The sequence below is a fragment of the Pleurodeles waltl genome, chromosome 7 (assembly GCF_031143425.1).
Source record: "Pleurodeles waltl isolate 20211129_DDA chromosome 7, aPleWal1.hap1.20221129, whole genome shotgun sequence".
NCBI lineage: Eukaryota > Metazoa > Chordata > Amphibia > Caudata > Salamandridae > Pleurodeles > Pleurodeles waltl.
The window spans coordinates 597,074,097-597,100,451 of NC_090446.1; the positions used below are offsets into that span (position 1 = coordinate 597,074,097).

Consider the following 26,355-nt stretch of genomic DNA (forward strand, 5'->3'; position numbering starts at 1 on the left):
CGAGGATTTGTATTTGTTATTGAGAATTGACCCTGTGCTACGTCAGATCTCTACAAAACTGGGCAGGTGGGCATGCTCACATGTTTATGAGGGCAAACGTTAAAGCCTTTCCATATAAAAAATGTTTAATAACAATTTGGGTATAGCGTTGCCTGAAGAAGGTAGGTGAATGGAACTGACCACATGTAGCAGTGAATACACAGGAGCACGTGCAGCTCTTATAACTGACATGCTCAAGGGAAAAGGAAAAAAAAAAAAAAAATCACAAAAATAGTTACCTATCTCCTCTCAATTCATAAAACATAGCTCACACTTTTTCGAACTATTCAAATTTCAAGCAGAAGCCACTGAGGGATAGCTGCCAACCCCCTCCTGGTTCAGTGCAATTTGGCTTCTCAATGTTTGCCAACAAGTAGGCATCCGAGGATCAGGGCACAAGAAAACCAGACTAGCTAAAGACAGGTTATCCAATTCGCTTTAATCTGCGGCCTCTTTCTCTCTTCACTCCTAGAAGATCTTCTACGGTGAGGTCTTTTGTTAAATCATGAACAGGAGTCACTCTTGGGCTGAACCGGGACACCTTTAATGTGCGTAAGGAAGTGACTTGTCAAACTGGTATTATGAAGTATTTGGCAGGGGGTGCAAATTAAAATCCCTCCACACACTACCTTTTTTTTTATCATTCGCATCATGAGTAACATTGCCTTTACAAATACTAAGAAACCACCAAGCCGGGAGAAACATGCAGAAAAACTCATATTGACAGGTTGTTCATTTAAGCCAAGCTCCTGAGCTGCACAGGAAACAACTGGCAAGACTGTGCAGTACTGTCCTCCCAGTAACAGGGAGGGAATGGGGTGTAGAACACTCCTGTGGACAAAGGCAAGGACGTCCTTCACGACTTTCAGCACGTATTCCCCTGAAGTGAAGAAGCCAAATTCACTATTATCCTATCCCAGAAACGAAAACAATTAGTCAGTATCAGGCCAACCACTCATATGGCCATCCATTCAACCGAACCAGTCAACTTTATTATCAACTCCCCTTCTCCGCCGGCATTCAAGTGTGCGAGGAAGATTGTTGTACTTCACACAAGGACTTCTTAGAATTGGCAAGACAGCCCCAAACGTCCCAAACATCCTGAGAGCCGGAAATTCAAGTCTTACTTCTGCTGCCGTCAGCACTACATGAAGATTACAAAAATATTCTGTACAATTGTCAGTTTTTAAAGAAAGTTCTTGTACAATCCACATCTCAGGGGGCGAAAGGCGCTTGCCATTCAGTGTTTGGCCGCGTCCACCTTCAATAGAAGCGCTTGTTCCTCTCCTGACGTTTCTGAAACACAACAGCACCCACCACAGCGCAGACAATGATGCCGAGCAGGGCGCACAGCAACAGCATGAACACTTTCCACCCGGTCAGGGGCCCGCTGCGGAAGTTACCAGTCGGGTCATCAACATTATCTGCAAAATAGTGAAAAGAATGAAAAACATACTGTAAGACACAAGTTCACTGTATCTCCTTCTCCATCTCCCCTCTGAATTTAACTAACCCTTTGTCAACCATCTGCTCAGTGCCACCCCCCACTGCTTCCCTGACAGCACCCAGTTTCGTCAACCTATTAAAGTCGTCGTCTTCCCCATCAGCCAACTTCTGCCACCCGAACACTTTTGCCTTTTACTTCACCAGAAAACTGAGCCTACACCAGTCATCAACCGCCAACCACCCTACGCAATCACCCCCAGGCCACCAGTACCTGCGCTTTGCACTCCACGGTCATCCTCACAAGGCAGCCCTCCCCAGTGCTCTTTACCCACCGCACTCTTAAACGTCAGGATCGGCTTCTGACGTTACAGCGCCTAAGATGGATGCACCCTGCATGAGCGCGCCTCTGGCACTGGTGACTGAGCACCTTTGAAAAACAGGTTTGACAGCTTGAAAACTACTGCCCCTCAAACAACAGCCAGCCCCATGGCATGGGTGTCCTATGGGGTCACACCCGGAAGGATACTGCAGCAAGACCTAGTATTCCACATTACCTTTTGGGGACTTGAGCAGGCTGACGCTGGGCTCGATCTTGGTCCAGTCCACATTCTCATCCTCGGGCGGATGCTCCACCATCAACTGGAACACCTTCAGCGAGATGATGTCGTGGTTATCTGCACGCATTAGGGACAAGAGAAGGGGGTGGTTATACAAGGATTCACGTGAAAAGAGACTGCAATGTCATTATTTGAAATAGTGTATCTCACCAGACAGGTCTCCTGTGGCTGAAGAGGCCCCGAAGAAGTAGCCAGTAGGCAAACGGACTCCGGAGATGTCAAAGCAATTCTTCCATTCATTCTTATCTTCAATGTCCGTCATTACCTGGGACAAGAACAACAAGAGTCATGCAAGCACATAGCAAGCAGAAATACCAAGGTGATGGCCCTTAGAAAGCAGGTCCACCAACGTATGTGGGATGGGCACACACAAACATGGATTGTTTACAATACCCTACACCCCATGCTGGCACTGAGGGATAGATAGCCCCAGGATGTCTGCCCCCTGGAAGACAAGGACTGAGTCGAAGCAAAAATGGCCCCTAGAATCCTGCAGATTCTCCTGAAACTGCGGCTTATTCAACTGAAGAACCTGCAAAGGATATGTTAGAGCCCCACCAGATTAAGCACATTGAAACATGGCCTTGACCCCCACTGTCTCAAATGTAAGACTGGGCCGGGCCCTTTCTATCATACAGTGCGGGAATGCCCCATTATACAGCAACACCGGGCATTCATATACAGCACCCATACCCAGCTTCTAGGCAGGTAGATCACACCAGAGCCTATACCATACTGCCTACTCATCCCAAAGTGTGATATTCCTCGCAACTGGAGGTGGGACCATGCCACCGCCCCTCCCTCCACTAACACACACACAACTTGGTAGATTGGACACATGAAAGGTCAGCTGGGCCATGACAGAATTTGTATATATATCAAAGGAGTTGCCCTGGGAAATCCAGCATTTGGAGACTGGTGGAACTGCTCCTCTAATACAGACGTATGATATACATTTGGTAAAACTAAGTTGAGAATTTGACAATAAGGAGGCGATGTCAATGACGCTGTATGTTTTCCTTTTCTCGTTCTTTATATTCTGCTACATATTTATATAAAACAGTAAAGATTTTTTTTTTTTAAAACAGTATTATTCAATCCACTACTGACTCCATCCAAGGGCTGTGCAAACTGGCTCTGCAGTGCTCTGAACCCAATAACCTGCCTTTTGTTCACCTAATCCAGTGGATTTCTGTATCACTTCCCATCAGCCTCACCTCTTCTTCATCTCAGTTTTGTCTTTCCCCACAGCTATCACCATGGCCTAAAGACTTAAAGCTAATCCATACTAGGGCTGGATTTCATAGTGCCTACCCAAAACTACAGCACGCTCACCGTCAGCCTGCCCCGAGAGTATCGAATAGCGAGAAAGGTGTCATGGTTCTGGTTCCGAACATCGACTGTGCATCCTGCCAGCTCGGCTGCTCGGCCATCCTTACTGTGGTCGTATTCCAAGGAGCCATTATTCACCATAACTGAAATGTAGGGGAACACCCTCTGCAGTAAGAAAGAAAAGTTCTGTTAGTGACTCTTCGTATTCCAGCCGTGCCCCTTGGTTTGCCTATACTGGGCTGGCAGAGGTGCAGAGTCTTGCAAGCTGCATCCAAGTTTCACCTCTGATACTAACCTCAGTTGTTTCATCATTAGGGTACGTATCGAGAAAAAGTGCCAAGCCGTGAAATTTATCCTTGCTTCCAAACACAGGACCTAGATGGAAAGATGGTGAAAAGTAAAGCCCGCTTACTGCAGCAAAGAGCACAAGACACACCTTCCCTCTAGCCACAGTACTGACATCAAAGAGGAAAGCAAACAACACTAGGGAACAATACGATAGGATGCAATACAGAGAACAGGTGAGTGTGTGGAACATATGCTATCACATACTAAAAAAAAAGAGCATGAGACCCGATGTAGAGGACACGACAGAGTGGGAGGCTGGCCACTGAGAGAGCAAAAGACAAGAGAAAGAGGTCATAAGAGGGCAGCGGACAGCATCTGCGTCGAGCAGAACCCAGATTGGGAGGGGCGTTGGCAAAGAAAAAAGCGGCAAAACACCCGGAGCAAGGAAACAACAAGCTACTGAAGATCAGAGGGCGATCGATCTTCAAGAGGGTTGCAAAGAGTGTGGTTGGATGGGGCGAAGTCACCTCGGACAGGCGACAGAAAGACGGGAGATAAGGGAGAAGGCAAGGGAACTTGGAAAGGGAACAAAGGACTAGACTGTCAGACGTCAGGACAGCTGGGACAGAGAGTGAGGTGGGTTAGACAGGGGCAGAATGAGAGAACTTGTAAAAGAGCACACAGTGAGAAACCCAGAAAAGGCAAAAAAGAAACAAAGGGGAGCAGACAGCGGAAGAGCGTCCTGGTTAAAAAAAAAAAAGTTGCACTCTGTTAATGCTATCTGACTGCAACAAATTATCTACACTAAATAGACAAGTAAGAACAATGTGACCCAGTGTACAAGGGTATAAGGTGCAAAAGATGATGTGTAAGGTATCTGCAGCTAGCTCACCTGGTACAAGTCGGTCCTTTGTGTACCACAATGCAAAACCATCTCCGTGAAGGTTCTTCTTGCCAGATCCATGGATCTTAAACTGTACGTGCATCTCCCAGTCCTTAAGGAAACATGGCTGCAAGAAAGGACCTGCCTCTTTATACTCTTGATTGTACTTATCACAACAGCACAAGCACTGGGCTGGACCACCAGACTCTGCATACCTCCCCCGGGCTCTCTCCATGGCTGGTCAGTTTCAGAGATACACAAGTTTCACATGTTTGCCCATTTAACAGTAAGTAACCAATCTACACCTTCACTGCAAGACCCTGCTTTCAGCCCCCATTCAGCTAAGACTGAAGTCTCTTGCCTAATAAGGTTAGCCTGGAGAAGAATAAATTAAAATTTACTGCATGCACTTAAAGGTCTATTGTGGGCAGTCTTCTGATGATAATCTGCTAGGGTAGCACAGGATAGAAAAACATTGCTGTGGTTAGCTGGATGGCGAGTTTACTGTGATGTAGGGGCAGTCCCAGTGTAAACGTACAGCACAGATCATGCTCGATGCCTCACAGACGCAGATGTGTCAGCTATCAAAAAAGTACCCCATATGCTCTCAATTTTACCATTTTTGAGGGGGTTGATTAAACTATTGGATACCCAAGCAAGTAATATGTAGCAGGCAAAAAATAAATGCACTAGTTTAAACAGAAGCCAATAAAAATGATAAAGAAAACAGAAGAGGGGCTAACAAATACTAAACCTTTTTTAAAATTATCAATATTAGGTAGTTTTATTTCACGCAGATAATGTGACAAAAACGCACCCAACCACACCACGATAAATATTGCTCATCTATAAAAACTACACAAAAAGCTAGAACGGCATTTGGACCCTCAGAATCGTCGTGTCATAAAGATAACAATCAGGGCAATTCATATACTGATGTCCAATCAACAAAGAAATATTATCATTTCAGTCCACTCCATCAAGTTTTCAGGGCCCCTTATCAGGACAATAGCGCTAACACAGGAAGTTGATCTTGCTGCATGGCTGAATATTTTTTGGCACAGCATCACTTGATTATATACCAGCAGCCAGTCAACTGTCGAAGCTTCAAAGGTATTCAGAGGTTCCTAACCTCAACATATGGAAAATATATTTCTTACAGGACCCCTACCAAGAGAATGCCAACCAAGGGGCACCAATGCTGTAATTTAAGTAATTGTGTATGCGCTAATAACTCGTCACTAATTACATTAGGGTGCTGACTCCCTTGGCATAAAGAACCACACAAGAAGAGTACATGGACAAAAACAACAAGGATGAGGGAAGCTGTGCTCACCAAGCGAAACCAGCCTTTCTGTATACGGGTTCTTTTTGGATGTTCACAATGTGCCATTTTGAGGGCCTGTCAGAAATGCATTTTTCCACGTACTGAGAAGAAGTCTGGCTGCTGTTCCTTAATAGATATATTTTGATGACTTTCAGTTTCCGGTTTCTTTTTAAATTAGTGCATTAATTTCTTGCTGGTGACAAGAAAGTGGGTAGCCAAAAGAGTTTAAACTACCCCCCCCCCCCCCCAAAACATGAGAAAATGTGAGACCCTAAGGTGCGCTTTGTATAAAAATGTGTCTATGGATCTACTCTTGTCATGATACCATGTGATCCTTTCATTGTTCATAGCTTAACATTCAAGACAGACTCCTATTTGGAACTTTTAAAAACCTGAATGAGGTGACGTGAAAAGAAGCATGAGAAAATTGAAGCAAAAGTAAACTCTAGTTTTATATTTTTATGTTGTGGGATTGTCTTTAAGGTGGAAGCTGACAGTATAGGGTCAGTATCCCATGCTTACTTCTATACGAACAGTTCGTACCAAAGAGTAGCTGTTCTCTATTTCTATGAGAGCCTTTGTATGGTTAACACCGACCCTAAATTACAGACTGCCCTGTTCAAGGACTACATTTTGTGTAGCCACATCTGACTCTCTGGAATGTCCTATTCTATTTCAGGGAAAGCGTTCATGGGAGCAGTCTTCATGATACTGAGCAGCATTTTCCTGGAGAAGATTTTATTTTTTACCAGAGAATCACTTTCTAGGACAGATCTTTTGAGTCCACCTCAAACCCAGGAACCCAGAGATAAGACTGTTTCGCATAGAATTACCTACTAACCGGCACTTACCACTCTGTTCCAGATGGACCCCTCCCGGCTGCGCTCATCTGGTGTCAGTCGTACGTACTGGCTCGTCAGCATGGTGCTTCCTCCAAAGTCCCATAAGGGCATTGAACTTGAACCGACCCCTGGGGGAAAAAACACGTGCCAGTGTTAAGAGAATATCTTGCCAAAAACGCGGACCAGAAGAGCACCGAGGGTGGGTTAATAACATTAGACCATTCTGCCAAAAGACCTTTGTGCAAGCTATAGCCTCAAAAATTGCATTAATAAAGTACTCAAATAACGTGCATGCCAGTTGCTGGTACTCAAGTATTGTTCTATGGTAGTGATACTCAAAGTACGGCCCGGGGGCCGCATGCGGCCCTCGTGACCTTTACATGCGGCCCCCTGGTCAGGAGCGCACTGGGATGCTGCTTTCTTATCTCAGCACTAACACTGAGAAGGAAGTTAACTAAAAAGACAAGCCTTTATTTAAAAGTTAATTAAAGTTTTAAAAAAGGAAGCAACTAAGTCATCCCGCACCAGCTAACTTTAAAAATAAATGTGTTTCTAAAGGCATCCTGCAGCAAAAATGTAATAAGGTATTTAAAATTCCAGAGAGTATTTCATTAACATGCAGAAGTGTGTCACCTTAGTACATCACATTATTATATCAGTGCATCCTATGTACAGCCACCCTGCTGGCATCAATGCGGCCCTCGGTCACATCACAGACAATACCTTTTGGCCCCTGGAATAATGTTTGTGAGTACCCATGTTCTAGGGGAAACGGCGATCGGCCTGGAAGGTGCAGTTCATCATATTTTTACGAGCGATGAGATTATTAAAGTTCACATCGCACTATTAATTGATTCGCAACCAATGCCAAGCATCCAACGCTTTCATTCTCTACTTAAATGTAAGATGAGTTGGTCTTGGGTAAAATAATGACTTTTAAATATATATTTTAAGCAATAAAGAGGTTGCATTAATTAACTATTGGACATATTGTGAAGCATTGGCATTTTGTCAATGTATATGTTAATATAGACGTTTTGTACTAACACTGATAACACATGGGTGGCAGCAGATTATGCACTATCACTCTGCCAGCCTGTGTTGTGTAAGTGTTCTGGAGCTGCTCTGCTGATCACAAGCCTCTGTTTCCCTCTTCCATGTCCCGTCCATTCCCAGTGCTCCAAGGCAGCCTCAAGTCTACACGAAACGCTGTAGTAGCAACCAACATAGCACGTGATGCTTCGCTGCGGCCCTGCGGAATTCCAAGGTACTCTTTATGCCCTCTGTCCTTATTTCTGAATGATCCTCTATTCTCCATCCTGATCTCAAAGGTGAAATGCTTCTTTATGTGCAGAAATGTGCAGGCACCTTTTGTCCACGTCGTGATTTCTTTGAAACTCAGCAGCCCGAATTTGCAAATTAACAATTTGTCATAGTTTCTGAAGGACGCTAAAGTTTTATGCCCTAAACAATGATTGGCTCTGACCGCATCAGTCCTGATTGCTGAAGCATGTTAAGTGTCTTAATTTCTGAACCTGCTGCTGCTGTCTTGAACCATAAGACGGTTAATAATGAAGTAGGTGCTCCAGTCTCTTCGCATTAGGACATATTTGGTACATGGAGATAGGATAGCTTGCCCAGGATCCCAGTGTACTCAAGTATGGAAGATGTAATTGCTTCCCAGAGCGCAGAATCCAAGACTGGCATTTAACAGACCGCAAGAGTTTTTTTTATTCACTGCCTCCTTTGCACAAAATAATACCCGCTTTGTTGCTATGAATATGCATGGGATTGAGGTTGCAGCTCCATTACCAAAGGAATACTAATTGTTTTAACAGTAGCTATGTATGCTAGTGTTCCTAATACTAGATGTTCCATGACAGGGCTATCATTGGATTACACTATGTCACCAGCGACAGGCTTCTCTGTTTTCTCCGTGCCTTGTAATAACTGACAAGCCCATCACTGAGTGAATATCTTCAATGATCCTGCTCTCTAGCTTCACCGAGGGATTCCTGCTTTATATGCTCACCGAGGGACTCCTTTCTGCAGCATTTGCACGTTGCTAAGCAGTTGACATCATACACATGTGTATTATCAATTTACATAAGCATGCTGTTCCCAACGAAAGCAAGCACTATTTAAGAACCTATCTTGACATTTTCCCACCAACAGGTTATACTATATAACCATGAGGAGTTCCTTTCTGAAGCATCAGCACCCTGTTAAGTAACTGACAAGTGCACAGTAAAACCTGGAATTCATGAGTCACACCATTAGATTAATGTAAGGAGAATTTTGTTGCAGAAAGAGGGTGCGATTCGTCTCATTGCAGTAAAAAACACTAATAGATTTTAGATGAAGAAACAGGAAAAAAAAAAGAACAGCACATTCAGTAAATCAAATTGCGTTGCTTCCAGGGATCTGTAAAGACATGCAGTATATTTACTTATGCACTAGCTATTTATTTTTACAGATCTTAACTCCTGTGCGTTTGAATACTTTATTAAGATGGGCTTTGGTGAGTGGGGTTAGCTGTCCGTGTGTGCTGGTATTTCTTTGGCTTATTCTCAGTTAATATTTTCTTGGATTACCATATTCCAGGCTGCTCTCCAGACAACCTTTGTACAGTGATGTCCTCACAACAGGATAGTCTCCGGCTTGGCGCACCAACAGCACAGGTACAAAGTGGTGTGAGATTTATGCAATTCTCTGTCATCAGCCCAACTGAACTTGTGACCAAGGAAGACAAAAGGCTAGGCCTCTCAAAGAGTGCTGCATGCACAGCAGAACCTGCAGGCCCATCCCTAACTCCTAATATTTACCAAAGGACAGTGCTTCAGGAAGTGTAATCAGCAGCCCATTGTTAACAAAGTCTTCATTGAATTTCTAAAGGGACCCTGTCTCCCTTTTCCTCAGCCCAAGCTCTGGATTGCCACCATTCAGCCACAGGGATGCAGGCAATACATTTTCCACTGTCTGGGGAAGCTGCCCTCGCCCTCACATCATTGGCATCCAACATGGACCCCACTTTTCCTTGTAAATAATAGTATTTATATTTATTTTATTAGATAATGAAAATTATAAATGCTCTGTCACCATAAAACCGAACAAAAAATATGAATACAGTAAAAAATGACATGTTCAGTGCAATGAGCAGGTTAACCCCCCCCTAGCACAGATTACAGATATACAACTTGGTTAAAAACATATTAAAACCATAACTACATGGTTAACCACCCTACATCCTTCCAACCTATTTGTCTCCCATTAGGCAGTTTTCAAGCATATTAAAGGTAGTTAAATTCATAGTAAAACTTGGTTCAACTCCCCCGGTGTTGTTCATATCTGCTAGGAATTATAGGGGGGGGGGGGGGGCACCTGGCTTTGGTTCGAAAACTTTTAAAGTCCAATACTTTCATAATTTAGGGTTAGGGTGCAATTCGAACCAAGAAGAGCATAGCCTTTCTTCTAACTTATTTCTAATGATCATTTGGGTATTGGATAGTTACCTCTTAACTATCGTATATGCTCTAAGTAATTAATCGCTTACCAAAATCCCTAAGTTTTTGAAGGAGCAGTTAGGCAAGTTAAAGTTTCCAGAAATTGGCCCAGCCTAATGTTCAATATAGGATTTCTTGGATTAAGTGCCTCAATCAGGGCTTGACTACAAGACTGGATCCTTAATTCATTGAATTCTTTCTTCAGCAATTGTCTTCTTTGGCTAGTCAAAGCTGAGCAAATACAGACCATGTGCCCTAAGGTTTCCACCACCAGATGACATAGGCAGCATTCCTGGTTGTCTCTTTGCGACACCCTCTTCCATTTTGGCATGAGGTCTAGCATTGGCATATCGCCTAGTCTTAGCTTTAGAAAGCGGTGCTTAATTTTCAAGGAGTAGGGGGCAGCCAATAATGGTGATTCTTTGAGTGCTTTATATGAGTTAAGAACCAACCAACCATGAGACCTTTTACCCAGTTCCTCCCTGTCTTCTAGCCAGCTGTGTAGTTTACTTGATTTATTCACTACTTTCTTAAATGCCGGATTAGATAGCAACTGGTCCCATACATCAATTAGGTTCAAATATGTTAGGCTTCTTTTCAAATACTTTTTGTAGTTACTACTGCCCCTTTCCAAATTAATTTCCTGCTGTACTAAATTAGCCAATGTCCCTTTTGGGGTGTGACGCAATTTGTGACAGCATTTGCTGGAGGCCGCAGGGCGAGCCAATGACTGCTTGACCAGCATAAATTCCAGTCTGACCTGTGCCGGGGATGCTGATCCAGGTAACCGGAAAACACGCTTGTAGGCCTTTACCAAGAGTTTATCCAGGAGAGCTTCCTCCATCCCACTCTTTATTTTGGTTCCATATGCGAGCATTGGAATAATTTTGCTCTCATTATAGCTGTCAATGGATTCAGAGTGTGTCCACAAATGGTATTTGCATGGGTTCCAAAGGCATAAATGAGTGCTTGTGCCTTGTGTTTTATTGCTTTTTTTTGGCACTCATAATTGCCTCTTGCGCCTATCATGACTCCTAAGTATCTGTACGAGGCTTCTTCCTCTATAATCTTTCCATTCAGATACCATTTACATTGGTTAGAGCATCTGCGGTTGAAGGCAATCATTTTTGTTTTACTTTGGTTTATTTCGAATTCATTTATTCTTGCATATCCTTCTAAGTTGTTCAACAGTTTTTGCATTCCAATTCTGGTGTTGCTAAGCAGCATCAGGTCATCTGCAATAGCATGTTAGATAATTAATGACCGCCAAGAGTGGGAGAATGGGCAGACTGGTTATTTATCATTGTAGACAGGTCTGCTATATAAAGATTAAAAAGAATTGGTGCCAACACTCAGCCTTGTTTTAAACCAACTGTTTTTTTAACTGCCCTTGATAGATATGATCCTCCCCAAAGTTTAACCTTCACGCATATATAAGAATAAATCAGTCTAATAGCATTTAAAATGGTTAATGCCAGCCCCCATTGCTGTAGTTTTGCCCACAATTTACAGTGGGGTACACAATCAAAAGCAGCTTTAAAGTCAACAAAACACAAGTATGTAGGGGTCCCTGTTGCTTTTGCTCTATTGATGATCAGTCCCAGTGCCATAAGGTTCATTATAGCTCCCTAATTCTTAATAAATGCACTTTGATTTATGGGAAGATGCTACTATCTATGACCCATGACTAAGTGCTGCAACAAGCATACAGAAAAATACTTGAGATCTACATCTAAGAGGGCAATTAGTCCTCCAATTAGAGGTGGCCTTCCCTCCGTTGCATATGGGATGAATTATTGAACCCTTCCAATTTGCCGACACAATTCTGGTTAAAAGAACGTGGTTGAACATTGTAGCCAGGAAATCTGCCCTTCTTTTTGTTGTTTGTTTAAACAGCATTTGCAGTAGACCGTTGGGCCCAGGCGTGCAATCAGTTCGAGACCGCCTGATGATCTTTATTATCTCTGGCGCTGTGATTATCAGGGTGTTCAAAACGTTGGGTTCCCGGGTGACTGTCTCCCGCTGGGCTTGTGCAGCTCCTCCGGTGGGCATCTCCCTTAAATGTGACTTAAGGTGGTTAACCCAGGCTTCCTCTGTTATGTTAGCACTGTGAGCTGCTTTTGGACCCTTTTCAATGGAGTTAATCAGTTTCCAGAAACATTTTGAGTCTGATGATTTTGACGCGTAATGCAGTTTGGCCCTTAGCCAAAATCGATCACAAACATGTACAGCGAAGGATTAACCAGTGTATAATCTAGATATGATAACTTTTTTTCTGGAGGATCATGTCCATACTGGCAGGGTATCGGCCGGGTTCCAACCATTTAGTGTGAATAGGCCAACAGACTCCCAGATGTTTATTAATTTCTCCCCGATCTTGTCTTTCTTTATACTCACTGGGAGGGTTTGTCTAGACACCGCTGCTACTGTTTGAATATGTTCCTCACTAGGGTTATGAAATAAGTTGAGGTTGAAGTCACCCAAAATTAGCCAATGTGCTGGATGTGTTATACTTCCACTCTACACCAGATGCTTTATCAAGTTATTAACTTCGGCTGACTTCTTTTTTGGATTGATATATATATTGATTAAAATCAGTAGTTCATGTTTGTTTTTCCCCAGCCGTCTAGTTGGAGCAGTTGGAATGGTAGATCTTCCTCATTAAGCTCTGATGTCTTGGCGAGGATACTTGTACTGATGTAAGTCACTAAGCTCCCCTTTGCCCTTACAGATCTACTAGTTTTCACTGCTGGTTTGATAAATTCTGTGTATTCAATTAAGGGTATGGACACTTGGGCCCAGGATTCCTATATCAATATAATGTCACAAAAACAGAAAAATTGGATTATTGCTGGATCTTCCAATTTTGCTTGTAGGCCTCCTATATTCCATGAACAGATGCTCAATACCTGTTGTGAAAACTGTTCCTTTGCTATTCAGCTTTTACCAACCGCTCCTGAGGATAGTGCCAAAGGTAACCAACTCCAGTTGGGCAGGGGATCCTGTCTTGTTACTAGTTTCCTGCGCCCCACTTCCTTCCATATTTGAACTCTTAGAGGGGACTGAGTGTAGGAGGCTGGACTGGCTTGTAGTGAGTACCAAGGGGTACTTGCACCTTGCACCAGGCCCAGTTATCCCTTATTAGTGTATAGGGTGTCTAGCAGCTTAGGCTGATAGATAATGGTAGCTTAGCAAAGCAGCTCAGGCTGAACTAGGAGACGTGTGAAGCTACTACAGTACCACTTAGTGTCATATGCACAATATCATAAGAAAACACAATACACAGTTATACTAAAAATAAAGGTACTTTATTTTTATGACAATATGCCAAAGTATCTTAGAGTGTACCCTCAGTAAGAGGATAGGAAATATCCACAAGATATATATACACAATAGCAAAAATATGCAGTATAGTCTTAGAAAACAGTGCAAACAATGTATAATTACAATAGGATGCAATGGGGAAACATAGGGATAGGGGCAACACAAACCATATACTCCAAAAGTGGAATGTGAACCACGAATGGACCCCAAACCTATGTGACCTTGTAGAGGGTCGCTGGGACTATTAGAAAATAGTGAGAGTTAGAAAAATAACCCTCCCCAAGACCCTGAAAAGTGAGTGCAAAGTGCACCAAAGTTCCCCTAAGGACAAAATAGTCGTGTTAGAGGGAGAATGCAAGGAAAACACAAATCAGCAATGCAACAACGATGGATTCCTGTCTGAAGGTACCTGTGGAACAAGGGGACCAAGTCCAAAAGTCACAAGCAGCTCGGAGATGGGCAGATGCCCAAGAAATGCCAGCGGTTGGTGCAAAGAAGCTCTTACTAGGCTGAAGAACTGTGAATACTGCAGGAACGACAAGGGCTAGAGACTTCCCCTTTGGAGGATGGATCCCCCACGCCTTGGAGAGTCGTGCAGAAGTGTTTTCCCGCCGGATGGACGCCAACAAGCCTTGCTACACGCAAATCGTGCGTTTGGCGTTTTTGGACGCTGCTGGGGCCCAGGAGGGACCAGGAGGTCGCAAATTGGACCTGCAGAGAGAGGGGACGTCGAGCAAGACAAGGAGCCCTCACTGAAGCAGGTAGCACCCGGAGAAGTGCCAGAAACAGGCACTACGAGGATGCGTGAAACGGTGCTCGCCGAAGTTGCACAAAGGAGTCCCACGTCGCCGGAGACCAACTTAGAAAGTCGTGCAATGCAGGTTAGAGTGCCGTGGACCCAGGCTTGGCTGTGCACGAAGGATTTCCGCCGGAAGTGCACAGGGGCCGGAGAAGCTTGCAAAGTCGCGGTTCCCAGCAATGCAGCCCAGCGAGGTGAGGCAAGGACTTACCTCCACCAAACTTGGGCTGAAGAGTCACTGGACTGTGGGGGTCACTTGGACGGTGTCGCTGGATTCGAGGGACCTCGCTCGTCGTGCTGAGAGGAGACCCAAGGGACCGGAGATGCAGCTTTTTGGTGCCTGCGGTTGCAGGGGGAAGATTCCGTCGACCCACGGGAGATTTCTTCGGAGCTTCTGGTGCAGAGAGGAGGCAGACTACCCCCACAGCATGCACAAGCAGGAAAACAGTCGAGAAGGCGGCAGGATCAGCGTTACAGAGTTGCAGTAGTCGTCTTTGCTACTATGTTGCAGGTTTGCAGGCTTCCAGCGCGGTCAGCGGTCGATTCCTTATCAGAAGGTGAAGAGGGAGATGCAGAGGAACTCGGCTGAGCTCATGCATTCGTTATCTAAAGTTTCCCCAGAGACAGAGACCCTAAATAGCCAGAAAAGAGGGTTTGGCTACCTAGGAGAGAGGAAAGGCTACTAACACCTGAAGGAGCCTATCACAAGGAGTCTCTGACGTCACCTGGTGGCACTGGCCACTCAGAGCAGTCCAGTGTGCCAGCAGCACCTCTGTTTCCAAGATGGCAGAGGTCTGGAGCACACTGGAGGAGCTCTGGACACCTCCCAGGGGAGGTGCAGGTCAGGGGAGTGGTCACTCCCCTTTCCTTTGTCCAGTTTCGCGCCAGAGCAGGGGCTAAGGGGTCCCTGAACCGGTGTAGACTGGCTTATGCAGAATTGGGCACCTCTGTGCCCAACAAAGCATTTCCAGAGGCTGGGGGAGGCTACTCCTCCCCTGCCTTCACACCATTTTCCAAAGGGAGAGGGTGTCACACCCTCTCTCAGAGGAAGTTCTTTGTTCTGCCATCCTGGGCCAGGCCTGGCTGGACCCCAGGAGGGCAGCTGCCTGTCTGAGGGGTTGGCAGCAGCAGCAGCTGCAGAGAAACCCCAGGAAGGGCAGTCTGGCAGTACCAGGGTCTGTGCTACAGACCACTGGGATCATGGAATTGTACCAACAATGCCAGGATGGCATAGAGGGGGCAATTCCATGATCATAGACATGTTACATGGCCATATTCGGAGTTACCATGGTGAAGCTACATATAGGTAGTGCCCTATATGTAGTGCACGCGTGTAATGGTGTCCCCGCACTCACAAAGTTCAGTGAATTGGCTCTGAACAATGTGGGGGCACCTTGGCTAGTGCCAGGGTGCCCTCACACTAAGTAACTTTGCACCTAACCTTTACCAGGTAAAGGTTAGACATATAGGTGACTTATAAGTTACTTAAGTGCAGTGTAAAATGGCTGTGAAATAACGTGGACGTTATTTCACTCAGGCTGCAGTGGCAGGCCTGTGTAAGAATTGTCAGAGCTCCCTATGGGTGGCAAAAGAAATGCTGCAGCCCATAGGGATCTCCTGGAACCCCAATACCCTGGGTACCTCAGTACCATATACTAGGGAATTATAAGGGTGTTCCAGTAAGCCAATGTAAATTGGTAAAAATGGTCACTAGCCTGTTAGTGACAATTTAAAAGTAATGAGAGAGCATAACCACTGAGGTTCTGGTTAGCAGAGCCTCAGTGAGACAGTTAGGCACCACACAGGGAACACATACATGCACACCTATGAGCACTGGGGTCCTGTGTGACAGGGTCCCAGTGACACATACATATAGGCCACAACCTTATGAGCACTGGGGTCCTGACTAGCAGGATCCCAGTGACACATAACAAACATACTGAAAACATAGTGTTTTCACTATGAGCACTGAGGCCTGGCTATCAGGATCCCAGTGAGACAGTGAAAACAGTGACAAACACCCTGACATACACTCACAAACAGGCCAAAAGTGGGGGTAACAAGGCTAGAAAGAGGCTACCTTCTCACACAACCCCCCCCCAAACGAAGGACAATAAGGCTAACCTTGGCCAGTTGAGACTTTATTGTCTAAGTGGTGATAAGTAGAGAGTAGCTCTGCAATAGACTGGTTACTCCCTTTATCATCCACTATATGGTTACTTCCCTGTGGGGATGTAAACCACCCTGTTTGAAGTTTTTTAGCTAAGCAACAATGTGAAGATGTATTTTCAGAGTTTCTATCAGTAAGTTTTAGTTTAGAGCAGTGGGAATTGTCCACTGAACCTATTTGTAGTGATGGAAATGCCAGACAGGGATGCTGTCTCAGAAAAGCCATAGCTGGGCAAAAACTTTGTCCATCTGGCTGGAAGAGAGAACAGGGATGCTGTTTCTCTTGAGTTGGAGCAGGGCAGGGATGCTGTCCTATGAGCTCCACACTAGGGCAGGGATGCTGTCCTAAGTGTTGTGAGGTAGTGCAGGGTTTCTGCACTAAAGTTTCTCTGGGAGGGTTGGAGGGATGCTCCATGTTAACTAAAATGGTGCTGTTTTTCTCACCAATGTTAGTTATCCCACAGAGAGGTACTTCCACCTCAGGGAGTCCAGCTTTGCCAGCTGATGATTCCCTTGGAACAGGTGCCACCCCAGGAGAGGTTTCTCCCACCACAGGAATAGTATCCTGAATGGTAGGGTGGTTAGGGGATACTGTGATACCCTTTTTACCTGTTGATGGAGAGGGATCCTGAGTTTTCAGGCCTTCTCTCCTTTGCTTTTTCATTTCACTTGAAATGAGAGGGAACAATTCCTCAGGGATGCCCAGCATGGCTGCATGGGCATAAAACTCTACATCAGCCCAACCTGAGGCCTCTAGGTCATTACCTAAGAGACAGTCTACAGGTAAGCTAGGTGATACCACCACCTGCTTAGGGCCAGTAACTCCACCCCAACTAAACTGAATTATAGCTAAGGGAAGAAACTTAGTGGAGTTATGGACATCAATAATCTTATACTGTTGTCCAATGATGTGTTGTTCAGGAGGCACTAGGTTTTCAGTCACCAAAGTGAAACTGGCACCTGTGTCCCTGTAGGCCAAGGCCTCAACACCATTTATTGAAACTGTCTGCCTGTACTTATCCATTGTAAGGGGACAAGCAGCCAGTGTGGCAAGGCCAGTGCCACTAGGTGTGACAGAAACTGTCTTGGGGCTGATTACATCAGTTTCCACTATGGACCCATAAGTGAACCCAACTACACCCTTTGCTTGACTGTTGCCAGCAGTCCCACCACTAGTACCACTACTGCTAGGGGCACTAGAGCTTGATGTATTAGTGGTGGTAGGCTCAGGGGGTTTACCTGGACAGGACTTATCCCCTGGCCTATGGCCTCTGTTTTTACACACAAAGCACCAAGGCTTTTTAATGTGTGCAGGTTGGGAAGAAGAGGAAGAATTTGTTTTATCCCCACCCTCTGAAGAGTGTTTAAGATTTGAAGTGGGATCTTTGGTTTTACCCTTATCCCCATGCTTATCTTGAGATTTTTCACCATCTTTCTTCTTATTGCCATCTTTGTCACCCCCTGTATGAACTTTTCTGTTCACCCTTGTTCTGACCCATTTGTCTGCCTTCTTTCCCAATTCTTGGGGAGAGGTTAGATCAGAGTCTACCAGGTACTGGTGCAACAAATCAGACACACAATTATTAAGTATATGCTCTCTCAGGATTGTGTTATACAGGCTTTCATAATCAGTAACTTTACTGCCATGTAACCACCCCTCCAAGGCCTTCACTGAATGGTCAATGAAATCAACCCAGTCTTGTGAAGACTCCTTTTTGGTCTCTCTGAACTTTATCCTGTACTGTTCAGTGGTTAAGCCATAACCATCCAGGAGTGCATTCTTAAGAACTGTAAAATTATTGGCATCATTTTCTTTCACAGTAAGGAGCCTATCCCTACCTTTTCCACTAAATGATAGCCATAGGATAGCAGCCCACTGCCTTTGAGGGACATCCTGTACAGCACAGGCCCTCTCAAGTGCAGCAAACCACTTGTTAATGTCATCCCCCTCCTTATAAGGGGGAACTATCTTGTGCAGATTCCTGGAATCATGCTCTTTTGCAGGATGACTATGGGGAATACTGCTGCTGCCACCATGGGTATCTAAACCCAACTTCTGTCTTTCCCTCTCTATTTCTAAAGACTGTCTATCCAAATCCAGCTGTTGCTTCTTGAGCTTCAGTCTGGTTTGCTCCACTCTCAATCTATTGAGCTCCCTTTCCAACAATCTGTCATCAGGGTGGGTGGGAGGGACATTTCTAGATACAGAGGTATGATGGGAATGAACAGAAGGAGACCTGTCCCTTACAGAGGGCACCCTAACAGCTTGGCTACCAGTATAATGTGAGAGCACATCATCAGTATGATGTGATTCAACCTCTGTACCAACTATGCTAGACTGTCTAGTAATGGGCAGGCTGAGAAGTTTCTTTCCTGAACCTTTTCCTGGGGGAGTCCCTGGATCAGATTGAGAACCATTAGCTACTTTTTCTACAGATTGGGCACTTATGGCCTTATCTTGTACTCTAAGCATATTAATTAACAGTTCTAAGGAAGGATTCTTCCCTACACTCAAACCTCTCTCTATGCAGAGACTCCTTGCTCCTTTCCAGCTAAGGTGATCATATGCAAGTTTGGACAGTTCAACTTTTTGGCCTGTGCCAGACATTTTTAGAGAGAGTTAAAGTGATAGACAAAAGAGAAAAAAGTTTTCAGAACTTTTTGGAAAGACAGAAAAAAACTTTTTAAACTTTTAAGAACTTTTTGAAAGTTTAGTAGTACTTTTCAGCACTTAGAAAAGAGTGAAAAGAGGAAATGCAAAACTTTTTGGCTATGTGTATATACACTGACCTTGTTTTGTATATTTTTCTCTTATGAAAAGTACAATGACAAGAGTGGTAAGTAGTCTCAAGCACTTATCCCACCACTGCACAACCAATGTAGGAGGCTGGACTGGCTTGTAGTGAGTACCAAGGGGTACTTGCACCTTGCACCAGGCCCAGTTATCCCTTATTAGTGTATAGGGTGTCTAGCAGCTTAGGCTGATAGATAATGGTAGCTTAGCAAAGCAGCTCAGGCTGAACTAGGAGACGTGTGAAGCTACTACAGTACCACTTAGTGTCATATGCACAATATCATAAGAAAACACAATACACAGTTATACTAAAAATAAAGGTACTTTATTTTTATGACAATATGCCAAAGTATCTTAGAGTGTACCCTCAGTAAGAGGATAGGAAATATCCACAAGATATATATACACAATAGCAAAAATATGCAGTATAGTCTTAGAAAACAGTGCAAACAATGTATAATTACAATAGGATGCAATGGGGAAACATAGGGATAGGGGCAACACAAACCATATACTCCAAAAGTGGAATGTGAACCACGAATGGACCCCAAACCTATGTGACCTTGTAGAGGGTCGCTGGGACTATTAGAAAATAGTGAGAGTTAGAAAAATAACCCTCCCCAAGACCCTGAAAAGTGAGTGCAAAGTGCACCAAAGTTCCCCTAAGGACAAAATAGTCGTGTTAGAGGGAGAATGCAAGGAAAACACAAATCAGCAATGCAACAACGATGGATTCCTGTCTGAAGGTACCTGTGGAACAAGGGGACCAAGTCCAAAAGTCACAAGCAGCTCGGAGATGGGCAGATGCCCAAGAAATGCCAGCGGTTGGTGCAAAGAAGCTCTTACTAGGCTGAAGAACTGTGAATACTGCAGGAACGACAAGGGCTAGAGACTTCCCCTTTGGAGGATGGATCCCCCACGCCTTGGAGAGTCGTGCAGAAGTGTTTTCCCGCCGGATGGACGCCAACAAGCCTTGCTACACGCAAATCGTGCGTTTGGCGTTTTTGGACGCTGCTGGGGCCCAGGAGGGACCAGGAGGTCGCAAATTGGACCTGCAGAGAGAGGGGACGTCGAGCAAGACAAGGAGCCCTCACTGAAGCAGGTAGCACCCGGAGAAGTGCCAGAAACAGGCACTACGAGGATGCGTGAAACGGTGCTCGCCGAAGTTGCACAAAGGAGTCCCACGTCGCCGGAGACCAACTTAGAAAGTCGTGCAATGCAGGTTAGAGTGCCGTGGACCCAGGCTTGGCTGTGCACGAAGGATTTCCGCCGGAAGTGCACAGGGGCCGGAGAAGCTTGCAAAGTCGCGGTTCCCAGCAATGCAGCCCAGCGAGGTGAGGCAAGGACTTACCTCCACCAAACTTGGGCTGAAGAGTCACTGGACTGTGGGGGTCACTTGGACGGTGTCGCTGGATTCGAGGGACCTCGCTCGTCGTGCTGAGAGGAGACCCAAGGGACCGGAGATGCAGCTTTTTGGTGCCTGCGGTTGCAGGGGGAAGATTCCGTCGACCCACGGGAGATTTCTTCGGAGCTTCTGGTGCAGAGAGGAGGCAGACTACCCCCACAGCATGCACAAGCAGGAAAACAGTCGAGAAGGCGGCAGGATCAGCGTTACAGAGTTGCAGTAGTCGTCTTTGCTACTATGTTGCAGGTTTGCAGGCTTCCAGCGCGGTCAGCGGTCGATTCCTTATCAGAAGGTGAAGAGGGAGATGCAGAGGAACTCGGCTGAGCTCATGCATTCGTTATCTAAAGTTTCCCCAGAGACAGAGACCCTAAATAGCCAGAAAAGAGGGTTTGGCTACCTAGGAGAGAGGAAAGGCTACTAACACCTGAAGGAGCCTATCACAAGGAGTCTCTGACGTCACCTGGTGGCACTGGCCACTCAGAGCAGTCCAGTGTGCCAGCAGCACCTCTGTTTCCAAGATGGCAGAGGTCTGGAGCACACTGGAGGAGCTCTGGACACCTCCCAGGGGAGGTGCAGGTCAGGGGAGTGGTCACTCCCCTTTCCTTTGTCCAGTTTCGCGCCAGAGCAGGGGCTAAGGGGTCCCTGAACCGGTGTAGACTGGCTTATGCAGAATTGGGCACCTCTGTGCCCAACAAAGCATTTCCAGAGGCTGGGGGAGGCTACTCCTCCCCTGCCTTCACACCATTTTCCAAAGGGAGAGGGTGTCACACCCTCTCTCAGAGGAAGTTCTTTGTTCTGCCATCCTGGGCCAGGCCTGGCTGGACCCCAGGAGGGCAGCTGCCTGTCTGAGGGGTTGGCAGCAGCAGCAGCTGCAGAGAAACCCCAGGAAGGGCAGTCTGGCAGTACCAGGGTCTGTGCTACAGACCACTGGGATCATGGAATTGTACCAACAATGCCAGGATGGCATAGAGGGGGCAATTCCATGATCATAGACATGTTACATGGCCATATTCGGAGTTACCATGGTGAAGCTACATATAGGTAGTGCCCTATATGTAGTGCACGCGTGTAATGGTGTCCCCGCACTCACAAAGTTCAGTGAATTGGCTCTGAACAATGTGGGGGCACCTTGGCTAGTGCCAGGGTGCCCTCACACTAAGTAACTTTGCACCTAACCTTTACCAGGTAAAGGTTAGACATATAGGTGACTTATAAGTTACTTAAGTGCAGTGTAAAATGGCTGTGAAATAACGTGGACGTTATTTCACTCAGGCTGCAGTGGCAGGCCTGTGTAAGAATTGTCAGAGCTCCCTATGGGTGGCAAAAGAAATGCTGCAGCCCATAGGGATCTCCTGGAACCCCAATACCCTGGGTACCTCAGTACCATATACTAGGGAATTATAAGGGTGTTCCAGTAAGCCAATGTAAATTGGTAAAAATGGTCACTAGCCTGTTAGTGACAATTTAAAAGTAATGAGAGAGCATAACCACTGAGGTTCTGGTTAGCAGAGCCTCAGTGAGACAGTTAGGCACCACACAGGGAACACATACATGCACACCTATGAGCACTGGGGTCCTGTGTGACAGGGTCCCAGTGACACATACATATAGGCCACAACCTTATGAGCACTGGGGTCCTGACTAGCAGGATCCCAGTGACACATAACAAACATACTGAAAACATAGTGTTTTCACTATGAGCACTGAGGCCTGGCTATCAGGATCCCAGTGAGACAGTGAAAACAGTGACAAACACCCTGACATACACTCACAAACAGGCCAAAAGTGGGGGTAACAAGGCTAGAAAGAGGCTACCTTCTCACACTGAGCTACAGGCCTTTCGCTAGTCTTTCCTTCAATGTCTTTGCTTAAATTGGATGTGCTGTGTTCCCCACGCAAAACTGACCATGCACCTTTGGGCTTGTTGGACCCATGATTTTCTTATAATGGATACGGACATCTCTCCCCTTGATATGTAACTACCTTCATGCCCGAGGCTCTCAGGTGTTCCTTTCTTTCCAGAATTTGCATGGGAAGGTCAGGGGCTGAAAAGATAACCAGTGTTGGATCTCTGAGGTGATTACCTCTTGTTTGGATAAATTTTATAGCAACAATATCTTCTATGGACACGTGTTTGAGGTCCGGGAGTTCTTTTACGAGTCTTGGGATGCTAGAATGTTTGAGCTCATCTGAGGGGGATCTTGAAATGAATTCCGGGATCCAAAGCAACTGGTGGTCCTGCTCCTGACTGCTCGTGAGTTGTTGAGCTACAAAGTTTAGCTGCTGCGTGGCAAGGTGTTCACTTCTCATGCTTCTTACTTTAATCGAGGCTAGTGGGCTAGCCACTCCTGTAATACAGTTCTTTGATGCTACATCCTGCTGACCCCTAATGGAACTTCCCCTTTCATCCACAGGACAATTGGCTAATATGGGTAGTCAATGTTCTAACTGAGTCCATGCTGTCATGGGAGTTTCTATCACTATAATCACTATAACAGCATTTATCATACTTGAAGATATTACTCTACTATACATTTATGAACATAGGAACCATTAAGGTGTTTCATACAACTGTGTACAGTTCATTTAAGACCACACAATGTCTTGGGGCCTTTAAAAATACCTACTATAGCACTATCTTCACATGCAAATATTTTTCTCACTATCTTTCGACTAGCCCTCTTCTTCCCTTTCATCTTTTCAATGCCTCCTCTCTCACCACAACCTTCTCTGAGTATATGCTTCTTCTTTATTAATGTACCTTTGCAAATTGTCCACTCACTTCAAACATCACAACCTCTTATTTCCTGAAAGTCAACCCCATACAAACTAACAATACAAAGCCTCCTCTAGCGCTTCTATTAATCCTCCAACCATCTGTATGAGCTTACATTTCCTTGCCTCACCCCCCCTCATAAGCATCCCTAACTCCTATTAGTTTAATGTACTATGAACTACAGTTAATCCATGAAATTGTGCTCATGTGTACAAAACTAGTCCCTAAAACAAACTATAACAAAGAATAACCAATGATTTGGATTAACCATTAAATGTGGGATCCGGAGCAGCGCGCTGACCAGCGTAGTGTTTCAGGCATTGGTGTGGTAAGTGCTGTAAATATGTACTTGCAATGAATATGCTCTGTTGGATTGGGAAGCGAGATGGTTGAAATGGGGAAAAAAACAAACAAGCAAACAATATGTTGAATGCTTTAAAATACCTCTGCCGGCTCTTGTGCAGCTTTCATAACTCCCAATCTTTATTGCTCACTCTTGAAAGAGACTCAAACAGGACAGTATACTTGTTATCAGGTTAAGGAAGCCAGAGAACAGCTCAGGATTGTTTTATTTTTCCTCTCCCTAAAGCCATCCCCCACAACACTCTGCCCTCATTCACTCACTTTCATGCTTTAAATACCTATGAGGTTCTTCCTATATGGACCCTGGCCATACTCTCCATTTCCAAAGACACAGAATAACAAGTTTACTTACTCGCCATCCTGGTCCTCCAGTATCCGCAAATCATACAGCAAAACTAACAGGGCCATCCAAGCCCATTCCCTTATCAGGCCCAGAACACAGGGGCTACACTTCAGCAGCCATCTGGGCAAGCTAGGGTAATGTTCTACACTCTTGTAGTGGAACGCAGAAACAGCCATTAGCTCAGTGATTGCATAGCATGGTTGTCAAGAGTGTTGAGGGGGGCATTCTTCCTCTAACTCACATACCAGAGCTCTCAAAGAGGCCAGGACACGTAGAAAAGGAAGGCAAGTGTACCAATCATCCCAGCTATAATTTTTGCCATTTCCCTCTGCAGTGTTTGGGCCCCGAACCTAATACTGATCAGGAAAGGGCAGCTGGCTGTGGTTTGAGAACAACCACTACCAAAATAGGGTGGGGGTGTCAGACCGGTAACCCATCTTAGGTTCTTCTGGCCAACTAGACATTTACAAAAGTTCAATTTTTAATTTGCCAGGCCTAGTTGCTGTCACAAGACAGACACGCTCACACAGACCCTGCTTTCATATACCGATTTGTTCCCTTTAGCCCACTCGTGCTTTGACTCTTCTGCTACCATCTTCCTATATAACAAACAAGATGCCTAGTACTTACCATACGGTAGCAAGAACTATGCTACAACTAGCACCCAAATCCTAGACACATTGAACAACCACCAAGCCAGTTTACAATAGGCAGGCGGAATTACCAAACACACTTTCAATATACCCAAAATGGCTCCCCAGCAACACCATCTACTTAGCAGCGATCACTATAAAGCATCTTTCCAATTACACTCACAATTCACTTCTCTCAAACAAATCACACTAGACAGACTCTGAACGTCTTCGTGCGCAGTGCATGGCAACAAAGCTGTATAGCTAGCTAAGCCAAATCAACAGCACTCCTCTATATCAAGCCCAACCATATTAACTTGTCTTTTAAAATCACAATTTTGCTGTAGGCCAGGCCATATTTTACCAAACATTACTTTTAACTAAGAAAAAACACATATAAACCAATGTAAATCACTCTTTACTAACCAACATAACAGAGACATAAGCGGACTATCCTGACGACACAAGACAATTGCTAAAGCACACGCAAGCTCTTTTACTGTCTTATCTGAGCATCAGGAACTCAGCACACAACCATATCACAAATCACATGCCTCAGTTACATCTGCAATCTCATAAAAAAAATATGCTTTGGAGCCCTTTTTCAGATGCAGAAAATCCAAAATAAAGTGCATCGACCCACCAGCAACATCTTGTTATCATAGCTGTATGTATAATCTGGTAAATGTCTGCGACGTTTCGACTTTTTGTTACCAAAAACTAGTGTCAAAAATTGAAACGGGTGATAATCCGATTGCCGTATATAGTACACATCAGAGTGAACGCGGGAGCCCAGAAACTACATGCCCCATTACGGGTAAGACACTACAGCAAATGGAATGAAAAACCGCCACCCCCACTTGCACGAAGCCAGCATTCTCTGGTGAACTGTAATGTGAGATAGACACGTTTTTAATCTTGTTTTATTCTATAGAATGCGGCACAGAATGTCATTTCTATAACGCAAATGATGCATATACGCCAAGATATGAAATCACCCTCGTCCTTGTTTCCAAATGTTGGCATGTGTGACTGTGTAATACACTGTAGGACGTGGGAAAACAGTGCGCCTACTCCCTCCCTTACTGCATTTTACATGGTAGGTTAGGAGACGTGGGTCCCATCTTTAGCTACCCATTTCCCGTGAATGTCACCATGTCTCTCCCTCACCCTGGTAAGGCTTGATCAGGCTGTGTTCCCTCTTCAAGTGCTCGCTGTTCCCGTCCGTCAAGTCCCCCGCCGTCCCCCGCAACAGCAAGAGGAGGAAAAGACAGTACGGACCCCAAGCCTCCGCCATCATGAGTTTCCCTCACTTCCTGCTTCCGGTGCACCACCTCCGGGTTCAACCGGAAACGGGCAAGTACTCCCAGAAGAAAATTCTAGAAACAACCCTCCTTTCTGCGCTTCCTTGCTCTGGGCATTGAAACAAATAGGGCCCGAGATCTGCCTCCTGCCACTGAGTCACCACGAAAC

General features: G+C 45.2%; 1 protein-coding gene across 1 annotated transcript; it reads right to left on the reverse strand.

Moving 5' to 3' along the window:
- Positions 1-561: 561 nt before the first annotated feature.
- LMAN2 (lectin, mannose binding 2) lies at positions 562-26,292 on the reverse strand. Its single transcript, XM_069244479.1, has 8 exons — positions 26,053-26,292; positions 6,784-6,902; positions 4,615-4,732; positions 3,730-3,809; positions 3,438-3,599; positions 2,253-2,367; positions 2,040-2,159; positions 562-1,463 (listed from the first exon to the last, which is right to left on the reverse strand). The coding sequence occupies exons 1-8, from the start codon at positions 26,180-26,182 to the stop codon at positions 1,303-1,305; spliced, it is 1,005 nt and encodes a 334-aa protein (XP_069100580.1). The 5' UTR covers positions 26,183-26,292; the 3' UTR covers positions 562-1,302.
- Positions 26,293-26,355: the final 63 nt, after the last annotated feature.